The sequence below is a fragment of the Lepus europaeus genome, chromosome 11, assembly GCF_033115175.1.
Source record: "Lepus europaeus isolate LE1 chromosome 11, mLepTim1.pri, whole genome shotgun sequence".
NCBI lineage: Eukaryota > Metazoa > Chordata > Mammalia > Lagomorpha > Leporidae > Lepus > Lepus europaeus.
In genome coordinates this window covers 67395918-67407406 of record NC_084837.1, presented here as the reverse complement: position 1 = coordinate 67407406, position 11489 = coordinate 67395918, and the positions used below count along the sequence as shown (strand labels likewise).

The 11489-nt window shown below is 46.9% G+C and overlaps 1 protein-coding gene across 1 annotated transcript; it reads right to left on the bottom strand.

Annotated features, from left to right (window-relative positions):
* Nucleotides 1-1543: 1543 nt before the first annotated feature.
* Nucleotides 1544-2704, bottom strand: LOC133770567 (mitoguardin 2-like). The gene is given in 2 exon segments (XM_062206640.1): nucleotides 1544-2335; nucleotides 2337-2704. Coding segments are annotated over 2 exon segments (963 nt in total). The 5' UTR covers nucleotides 2508-2704.
* Nucleotides 2705-11489: the final 8785 nt, after the last annotated feature.

The following is an 11489-nucleotide window of genomic DNA, read 5'->3' as shown; positions in this document are numbered from 1 at the left end:
ATGTGATGTTTTGCTGAGCTATACACTTAAATTTTGTATACTTTTCATGTTTTCCATTCATAAAAGTCTTATGAAACAATAGCTATCCTTTATCCCAGTGGGGTTTTTTGGCTTCCCATTACTGTAACAAAGTACCTGAGGTTTATGCTGACCCACAGTTCAGGAGGTTCAAAGTCCAGACAACTCAGCGCAGGCTCTGCCCAGGGCCCATGGCTGCATCGCATCATGGCAGGAGCATTGCTTGTGTTACACCTGTGTCTGATCTCTGTGCCTCTTCCTCTAAATCCACCAGGATTCAATCCCTGGGGCTCAGCTCCAATGACCTAGTCTAATTTCATCCCCTTTTCTTTATTTGTTAGAAACCTTTTATTTAAGGTATACAAACTTCATGCCTTTCATATATACAAATTTAGAAACAATGATACTTCCCACCCTACCTACCCTCCTGCCAGCACTCCCACCTTCCTTCCTCCTCCCTCTCCTATTCCCATCTTTACTTTTTTTACAAAGATCTATTTTCAATTAACTTTATACATATAAGATCAACGCTACACTAAGCAAAGAGTTCAACACACAGTATGAAAAAAAAAAAACTGTTACTCAACAGTCAAGACAGGACTGTTCAAAATCATCATATCTCAAAGTGAATTTTCACTTCCATAGATTACCTTTTAGTTATCACACAGGGAAAACATATAGTATTTGTCTTTTTGGGAATGGCTCATTCTTTTCCTTTTTTTTTTTTTTCTCTTTCTTTTTATTTTATTTTTTAATGATTTATTTTATCATTTGAAAGGCAGAGTTACAGAGAGAGGGAGAGACAGAGAGTGCAGAATTGCTTGGATCAACACAATCTCTTCATGCATTTCCCACGAACGTCTCCCCCACAACCACAGATGGGCTGAAAGACGAGAGGCGACTCCCGCAGGGCCATCGGCCACACAGTGTGGACCTGGAGACCCTGGGCTCAGGCACAGCGCCCACTGTGTCGCTGTGGTCAGGCCTCGATGAGAACACGGCCTGGCGGTCATTTGATGAATTAATGGCACTGATTTGTCACCGCCAGTCTCAGTGTAGCCTGGGCCCTCACCGAGCACCCCGGAACCCCCCACCTCTGCCCGCCACCCCCCAGCGCACCTGAGGGTCCGGCAGGGCACCTTCCCCTCCTTCACCAGCTGCAGGGCCTCCTCGTAGGCGGCCGCCAGCCTGGAGAGCGGGATGGGGCAGTCTCCCACGTGCAGGGACTCGAAGAGCTAAGGGGCGGGCAGGGGGCGGCTCAGGCCTGCGTCAGCCGCAGCACCAGGTCCCAGGTGCCTGCCCGTGCCGCTGGCGAGGGGACGTCAGAGCCCAGGAGGCCTGGGCCTGCGCCCGGCTCCGGCCTTCCACGTCCCCGCCTCCAGGAGCCCTCCCGAGAGGCCACGCTGTGTGCAGCAGCGAGCGGGCAGCGAGAGACACAGCCATGGGGCAGGCCTGCCCTCTCACCCACGGGGCCCACGGCCCAGTGTCTCGGCCTCTGTGCCGAGTCCCCAGGAGCAGCCAGCCCTCACGTCACGCTCCCACGCCCAGCGCTCGGCCGCGGCTGCACAGGCCCCGCCCCTAGCGCCCCCACGCGAGTCACCTCTGTGGCAGAGAAGAAGGACTCCTCTGAGGTCAGGCTGTCCTCGTCGTCCGCCCGGAGCCGCAGCGAGCTCTCGGCCAGGGGCAGCATGAGCGTCCTCTCGAGGTCCAGCAGCACGCAGTCCGAGGGGAAGGTGGAGCCGAACTCCTCCTGCAGGTGGTAGGCCCGGTGCAGCAGCGACTCCAGCTTCTCGGCGAACTCCCGGTGCTGCGACTCCGGCTCCGACGGCGCTGCCGACGCAGTCTCGGGGTCCCGTAGGCCGTCCCCGGGCGTGGGGGTACTGCCGCCGTCCCCTCTCTGGCCCACGCTCAGCGCCTGCTCCCACTTCTGCAGGGCCTCCTCGAACAGCTCCATGCCTTGCATGTAGAGGCTCTCGGCGTGGCCATCGCTCGTGCTCACGGACTCCTCCACCCCTCTGGTGTCCCATGGCCCCAGACACGTGGGGCTGGATGAGTTCACGGCCGCCACCGAGGCCAGGCTGTGGGAGGAGCCGGAGCGCCGGCTGGGCTCGATGGAGGAGATGCCGCTGAGCGTGTCGTTGCTCTTGCTGCCGGGGCTCTGCACCCTCCGGCCGGAGCCGCCTCTCTTCCCTGAGGGCATCTTCCTGGCCATGAGGACGGGCAGGGGCACCGTGCCCAGCTGCTCGCCTCTCAGCTCGGGGCCCACTTGCTTCTTCCGCCGCCGCCGCCTCTTCAGCTGGTGGGCGGCCAGGGCCAAAGGCCACGGTCCCCAGGGCTGTGGCGAAGAGGACCTTCCGCAGGCCCGGCGTCAGCCGCAGCTGGGAGAAGGCGGACTGCCCAAACGTCGTGTACAGAAACACAGGGATCTCGGCCACCGTCATGGCCAGGGCCTGGATCATGGACATGCCCTCTGTCCGCCGGAACTCCATGGCCGGTCCAGCGCCCCAGGCGACAGCCCTCAGGGCCTAGAGCTGGTCCAAGGAGATGGCCTTCACCTCGCCGCTGGCTGGGTCCCGGGCACCGTCCAGGCCCCGGGAGCACAGGGACGCACATACCAGAAGTCGCTCCCACGTGGCCGGGACCCCATCGCCGCGGAAGGGCAGCGTCTCCTTCCCCGGCCGCCGCGCAACCAAACCCGAGGCCGCCGGGGGGCGTGCCCTCACGCCCGGCCTGCCCTTCTCTGGCCAATGAGCATCGCCGGAGCCTCTCGCGCCGCTGTCTCTTTTCCTTTTTTTTAAGATTTATTTATCTATTTGAAAGCAACAGAGTTACAGAGGGGCAGAGGCACGGAGAGAGAGAGGTCTTCTATCCACTGGTTCACTCCCCAAATGGCCGCAAAGGCTGGAGCTGGGCTGATCTGTAACCAGGAGCCAGGAGCTTTTTCTGGGTGTCCCATGTGGGTGCAGGGGCCCAAGGACTTGGGCCATATTCTGCTGCTTTCCCAGGCCATAGCAGAGAGCTGGATCGAAAGTGGAGCAGCTGGAATTAGAACTAGCACCCATATGGGATGCTAGCACTGCAGGCAGTGGCTTTACCTGCTACGCCACAGCGCTGCCGCTGGGACTGGCTCATCCCAAAGATCTTCCTACAAACACCATAGTGGGGTTATGTTTCTGCTCACTTAATACCATTAACATAAGATTTGGGGGATTAACTGCTGCATGAGTTTGTCGGGACAAATATTTAAACCAAGCACCCAAAAAATTGTATTTCCAGAAATTTAACATTAAAAAGTTGATAAATGGAGGCCGGTGCCGTGGCTCACTTGGTTCATCCTCTGCCTGCAGTGCCAGCATCCCATATGGGCGCCGGGTTCTAGTCCCGGTTGCTCCTCTTCCAGTCCGGCTCTCTGCTGTGGCCCAGGAGGGCAGTGAAGGATAGCCCAGGTGCTTGGGCCCCTGCACCCATATGGGAGACCCAGAGGAAACACCTGGCTCCTGGCTTCGGATCGGCTTAGTTCTGGCCATTGTGGCCATTTGGGGGGTGAACCAACGGAAGGAAGACCTTTCTCTCTGTCTCTCTCTCTCACTATCTAACTCTATCTGTCAAATATTTAAAAAGTTGATAAATGGATGAAGATACAAAAATATATTCATTGCATGTTACTGAAGTAGTTAAAAAATTGGAAATCATCTAAAGATCCAATAATAAGATATTGGTCCATTAAATTAAAACATATCTAGGGGCTGGAGCTGTGGCACAGTGGGTTAAAGCCCTGACCTGAAGTGCCGGCATCCCATATGAACACTAGTTCTGGTCCCAGCTGCTCCTCTTCCAATCCAGCTCTCTGCTATGGCTTGGGAAAGCAGTAAAAGATGGCCCAAGTCCTTGGGCCCCTGCACCTCCATGGGAGACCTGGGAAAGACTCCTGGATCCTGGGTCCTGGCTTTGGATCGGCACAGCTCAGGCCATTGATGCCATCTGGGGAGTGAACCAGAGGATAGAAGACCTCTCTCTCTATCTCTACCTCTCTCTGTAGCTCTGTCTTTCAAATAAATAAAATAAATTTTAAAATAACATATCAATATATTGAATATGACATATTAAAATAATTGCTATAGATTTATATTTGTTCATGTGTAAGGATATCATTATAGATTTTTTAAAATTTTCCATCTTTATTGCAATATGATTGACAAATAGGATTGTATAAATTCAAGGTATACAACATGATTCCAACATACATGTGAAATAATTACCACAATCAAGTTAATAAACACACCTATCACTTCACCAAAGCACCATTTTTTGTTTTGTTTTGTGATAAGAATACTTAAGACCTGCAAATTTCAGGTATAGGCTACAATATGATATGATAAACTCTAGTCACCATTCTATACATTATCTCTCCTGAACTTAATCCTCTGATAACAGAAAGTTTGTAATCTGTAACTAGCATCTTTCCACTTTCTGCATTCCACAGCCCTTGGCAACAGCCATTTTACTCTATTTCTATGAGTTCCACTTTTTATTTTCCACATATAAGTGAAACCATACATTATTTGTCTTTCTCTGACTTATTTCACTTAGGGCAATGCCCTCAAGTTTTATCCATGTCATCACAAATGACAGGATTTCTTCATGAATGAATAATGTGGCATTACATGTATGAAATCACAATTTAGAAAACACTGGCAAAAAGTTTCTCAACATTGGGTTTAGGGGCCAGTGCTGTGGTGTAGAGAGTAAAGCTGCCACCTGCAGCACCAGCATCCTATATGGGTGCCGGTTGGAGTCCTGGCTGCTCCACTTGTGATTCAGTTCCCTGCTAATTTTCCTGGGAAGCAATGGGGAGGATGGTCCAACTGTTTGGACCCCTTCATCCACATGGGAGACCCTGAAGAAACTCCTGGATCCTGGCTACAGATTGGCCCAGCTCCAGCCACTGAAGCCATTGGGAGAGTGTATCAGTGGATAGAAGATCTCTCTTTCTATCTCCCCTCTCCCTGTAACTCTGCCTCTCAAATCAATACATTTTTTTTAATATGATACCAAAAGCACAAGCAACAAAAGCAAAAGCAAATAAATGGGACAAATTAAACTACAGAGTTTCTGCACAGCAAAAGAAATAACCAACAAAAATAAAAAGGCAAATTATGGAATAGGAGAAAATCTTCGCAAACCATAGATCTGATAAGGGTTGACATCCAAAACATAAAGAACTCACACAACTCACTAGTGAAAAGTTAAAAATAAGCCAATTAAAAAGTGGCAAAGGACCCAAATACACATTTTTCCAAAGACATTTAAATGGCCAATAGTTACATGAAAAGATGTTTAACACCACTAATCACTAGAGAAATTGAAATCAAAAGCACAGTGAGCTATCACCACACACCTAAGGATGGCTGTTATCAAAAAGATGACAGATAAAAAGTGGTGAAAATATGGAAAACATGGAACATTGTGCACTGTTGGTGGGAATACAAATTGATACAATCATTATGGAAATCAGTATGGAGTTTCTTCCAAAAGTAAAAAATAGAACTAGCACATGATCCAGCAGTCCCACTCTGGGCATCAAATACACAGAATCAACAGTTTAAAGAGATAGATATCTATACTCCCCTGTTGACTGAAGCATTATTCACAACAGTCAAGACATGGAAACAACCTAAATATCCACCAACAGATTAATGGACAAAGAAATTGAGGTTATGTTATATTAATTGAGAAAAATGGTCTCTATACTAGAATAAGTTTTTAGTCTTAATTTTGGAAATAATGCATATAAAAATATGGCCAAATAATCAACATGTTAATAGTTAATATCTCTGGTAGAATTTTGGTAATTATTTTTCTAATTTTTCAAACACAGATTGCTAAACATAAATAATAACAGCTATCATTTACCGAACACAAACTGTGACAGACATTAATAAAGACATAAAAGATATTTTCCTCATGTGATTGTCACAAAAATCCAGCAGGATAAGCTCAGTTATCTGCATTTTGCAGCTCAAGAGATTAAGAAGAAGTAAATAAACAAGGTCACAAAAAAAAATCAGTCAAAGTCAGTCCATTAAGCAGGGTCCCCAAACATTCCTTTCTACCGCAGTGTATTAAACATAGGTTTCCTAGCCAAATTGTGACCCCAAGTCTTCTCATTCTGTTCTACACCAAGAGTTTCTTTAACTTCATAAAGTAGGCCAATTGGGAAAATTAAAATCTTGATAGGTGCTAATTGTCACACAAAGTAGGAGTAATAATGAAGACAACTGCTACTATTCACTGAATGATCTCCATGTGCTGAGTATTATCCTTGTAAACCCCATTGTCCTACAGTAGACTGGTTACATGAATGGCTGCAATTCTTCATCTCTCCTTGTGCCACTCAGGTTCTTTGAGCGTGACTATGCATTGTCTTCCTGCTCCTACTTGAGTTTCAGCCTTGTGGTTTGCCTTGGCCAATGAAATATATAAGCTCCTCCATTTAAGATGGAGTTCCATCCTGACACCATAAGCTGAAAATAGTAAGTCAAAAACAACTTAATACACCTAACCTACTGGACATTACAGTTTAGCAAGGCAGTTCACTGTAGACTATCTGTTGTTTGCCCTCATCAGCATAAGGCTGACAGGAAGCTGCAGCTCATTGTTGCTAACCCACATTGAGAGAGTATCTATCATACTGCATATCACTAGTCCAGGAAAAGATCTAAATTCAGAATTTAAGGTACACTTTCTACAGAATGCATACCCCTTTTGCACCACTGCAAAGCAGAAAGATCATAAGTGGAACCACTATAAGTCAGGAACTTTCTGTAGTAGCTACCATAAAGGCAGTCAGAGGCTTAAAAAGTGCTTCTGTGTTGCTGTGTACTACTCTCGCCCTCCGCCATCACCATGAGACCATGCCCAAGCCAGCATGTGGAAGACACAGAACACACTGAACACAACCAGTCACTTGAGTCATCATACCAGATGAGCCACCCAGGATTAATCAATAGCCAGTCAACCCCCAGAAAAGGGATCAGGCCTTCACAAGGTCAACAGAGCTGCCTGGCCAACATACGGCTGAGATGTTGTGGTTATTTATTATGTAGCATCATTGTAGCAAAAACTGATACAGACTCCATGAAGTAAGTAGTACATTGTTATTATTAATGTTGTACATAGGAGAGAAACAGACTCAGAAAAGTCACAGATAGTATGTGGTGAGCCAAGATTCGGTCCCAGGGTTATCTTACTGCAGAGGATCTGCTTTTAATTACCACACTACATATGCTTCTACATACGCACTATGTATAACATGTTGCCTCTACAAATGCACTCCCAGCTACAATTTTAAGTGGAGCTCCATAAGAGTTTATGCATGTGTGTGTGTGTGTGTACACACATATTTGCGTGCAAATCTTTCTGTACAGCTGTTCACTGACTAGAGACTTAAAACTTGGAAGGAATATTTCTGACTAACTCAAACATCTGAGCTGCACTTAGCACTTTTACAAAGCTGCCTGATCATAGTCCTTGTGGTTTAAACCAACAGTTTTGTGCATGGGGACTCATATTTTTCTCTCTCTCCCGCACTCCCTCTCATGTAGTCCTCAGGTATTTAATTCCTCGCAAATGCCTTCAGTGCTGACGTGCAGCCCAATATTAATTTGTGTGCTTCAAAGATTTATCCTAAAAAATGCTGATGACACCAATAGAAGATGTAAAGTTTGACCTTCACTTACACAATGATTGGCATTGACTATAATTCCTTATGAGATTTCTCATCAGCAGCATGCTGATGCATGCAGCCAGAGAGCATAATCAGTATCAAAAATTACTTTGCAGTTGGGGTAAGGTAACAAAGTCTCACAGTTAACAGGTAGAAAGAACAGTTGTTAGATGTACAGTAATCAACTTTCGATGGGCCCTGTTAACAATTTACAGAGATAATTAATGGATAAATTATATATCCACTTGCAGTTTTGCTTTCTAACCAGAAATCCTTAATATCGAGGCATCAAACAGCATGAGAGCTCACAGGAGGTTTGGGACCAGATGCTGTAAACTCGGATTCTCTCTCCAGGAAGAAGGCAAGATTGAACAAGTAGCAAGAAGGTCAGCTGAAGAGATGGCCTCTGTCCCAAGGCCCCTCAGGCTGACAGGTGCAGCAGCCATCCTCCTGTGCTCCGGATCACTCTCCACTTCGTCCCACGCAGAGCCGGGAGGTTAACCTGCAAGGAATTTGGTTGGGCTTCCTTGCCTTTGGTTTCCAGTTGGTTCTGCTGGGCAGGGACCCCTGGTAACAAATCAAGGGGATGCGGGGGGGGGGGGGAGGGCCAGCACCGTGGCTCTCTTGGCTAATCCTCTGCCTGTGGTGCCGGCATCTCTTTTGGGCACCCGATTCTAGTCCCGGTTGCTCCTCTTCCACTCCAGCTCTCTGCTGTGGCCTAGGAGGGCAGTGGAGGATGGTCCAAGGGCTTGGGCCCCTGCACCCACATGGGAGACTGGGAGGAGGTGCCTGGCTTCGGATCGGCATAGCGCCGGCCGTGGCAGCCATTTGGGGGGGTGAACCAATGGAAGGAATACCTTTCTCTCACTGTCTGTAACTCTACCTGTCAAATAAATAAAAATTAAAAAAAAAATCAAGGGGATGATGAGAGGGAAGTAGAGATATTTATTCCCTGGTGTTCTCCCTATGACGTTACAGTTGGGTGGCTATGTCCCTCCATCAAAAGTCTCAGCTCCTTTAGAGATGCCCCTCGCCAGGTTCTAGTCCCGGTTGCTCCTCTTCCAGTCCAGCTCTCTGCTGTGGCCCGGGAAGGCAGTGGAGGATGGCCCAAGTGCTTGGGCCCTGTACCTGCATGGGAGACCAAGAGGAAGCACCTGGCTCCCGGCTTCGAATTGGCGCAATGCCAGCCGTAGCAGCCATTTGGCGGGTGAACCAATGGAAAGACCCTTTTCTCTGTCTCTCTCTCTCTCTCTCTCTCTCTTACTTACTGTCTAACTCTATCTGTGAAAAAAAAAATTTTTAAAGAGAGATGCCCCTTCCACACATCCCTCCCTAACTCTGGTTCTGCCAAGCACTTCTTGCCTTCATTTCTTCCTGTCTACAAGTAGTAATAGATCCACTGCTTATTGTTCTAGAATTCTGCACCATTTCTTATGATTTTTCCCTATGCCATGTGCAGTATTTGTAAATCATCTCTTTATGAAGACTTTTTTGAACTATCCCACTCTGAGTATGCTAGGACTGATCTACCATGTGACCCTAAGGAAGACCTCTTACCATGTACCATCTTCCTGATCCATAGAATAGAAAGAAAAAAAAAAGCCTCCCTTCCAATGGGGATGGCAGAGGGGTGTGTATGTGTGTGCTCGTGTGCACCTAATGTTGATATCCTTGAAAGGGTTAACTGCTACAGTAAGTAAAAATACTACTACATCAAGTCAAGCTAATACTCGAAAGCATGAGCTGGGGTTGCAGTACACAAAGGAATTAAATGTTAGGAAACACAAGGAAGGGTGGAAGTGTACAAAATGACTGACCTAGGGCTTCCATATACAAGGGATAGATGAGAAAGAAAAGAGCAGAAATTAGAATTTCTTTGAACAATTAGCACTCATAGGGTCAGTTCTCACAGCAAATGCAATGACCTACCCACCTGCCCATTTCTGCTCCTTTTCATCACATTTCCTACTTGGAGTCCACTGGGAAAGTCTTGGCTTTGTTGAAAATTAAGGCACGTTAAACCTACTGACATCAGAGATGAATGAATACAGAAAATCTGGAGGTGAAGTTCAAACTTCATTAGGACCACCACTTGTCAACACTTTAACCTACTCTTCCTGGGACCCTCCTCTGAACCAGGGGCCTGGTTCTTGTCCCTAAAATTGCACTCAACTAGCTTTCCTCATTATGTTAATTGCTGGGTAAGGTACTAATTCTTAAGAAATTTTTTTAAATTTTTACTTAGTTGAGAGACAGAGAGAGAGAGAGAGAGAGAGAGAAAGAAAGCATTTCCATCTACTGGCTCACTCTCCAAAAGCCCACTGCAGAAGGGCTGGGCCGAGTCAAAGCTGGGAGCTGGGAATGCAATCCAACTCTCCCACATGGATGGCAAGGACCCAATCACTTGCATCATCATCACTGCCTCCCAGGGTCTGCATTCAGTAAGGTGAAATCAGGAGCCAGAGCCTGAACCCAAACCCAGGCAGTCCTATGTAGGACACAGATATCTTAACCACTAAGCTAAACAGAAGCTCCCTGCTTTCTAATAAAATATATTTAGTCAGTAAACCTTGTTTATTAGACATCCACTACTTTCTTTTTTATTTTTTTAGCTTTTATTTAACAAATATAAATTTCCAAAGTACAGCTGTTGGATTACAGCGGCTTTTTCCCCCTGTAACTTCCCTCCCACCCACAACTATCACATCTCCCACTCCCTCTCCCATCCCATTCACATCAAGATTCATTTTTAATTATATTTATATACAGAAGATCAGTTTAGTATATATTAAGTAAAGATTTCAACAGTTTTCACCCACACAGAAACACAGAGTATAAAATACTGTTTGATTATTAGTTATACCATTGATTCACATAGTACAACATATTAAGGACAGAGATCCTACATGGGGAGAAAGACCACAGTGACTACTGTTGTTGACTTAACAATTGGCACTCTTCTTTATGGCATCAGTAATCACCCTAGGCTCTTATCATGGATTACCAAGGCTATGGAAGCCTTTTGAGTTCGCCAGCTCCGATCTTATTTAAACAAGGTCATAGTCAAACTGAAAGTTCTCTCCTCCCTTCAGAGAATGGTACCTCCTTCTTTGATGGCCCATTCTTTCCACTGGACTCTCACTCACAGAGATCTTTCATTTAGGTTTTGTTTTGTTTTGTTTTTGCCACAGTGTCTTAGCTTTCCATGCCTGAAATACTCTCATGGGCTTTTCAGTCAGATCTGAATGCCTTAAGGGCTGATTCTGAGGCCAGAGTGCCATTGGACATCTGCCATTCTATGGGTCTGCTGTATATCCTGCTTCCCATGTGGGGTCATTCTCTCCTTTTTAATTCTATCAGTTAGTATTAGCAGACACTAGTCAAGACATCCACTACTCTCAGGAACTCAGTTAGGCAGTGATGGACATGGACAAGTTTCCTCCACTCATAAAGCCTATTTCCTAGTGCCATACCCATGAGATGTGTATAATTTTTAAAAAATATTTATTTATGGGGCTGGCGCCATGGCTCACTAGGCTAATCCTCCACCTTGTGGCGCCGGCACACCGGGTTCTAGTCCCGGTCGGGGTACCGGATTCTGTCCCGGTTGCTCCTCTTCCAGGCCAGCTCTCTGCTGTGGCCAGGGAGTACAGTGGAGGACGGCCCAGGTCCTTGGGCCCTGCACCCCATGGGAGACCAGGAGGAGCACCTGGCTCCTGTCATCAGATCAGTGCGGTGCGCCGGC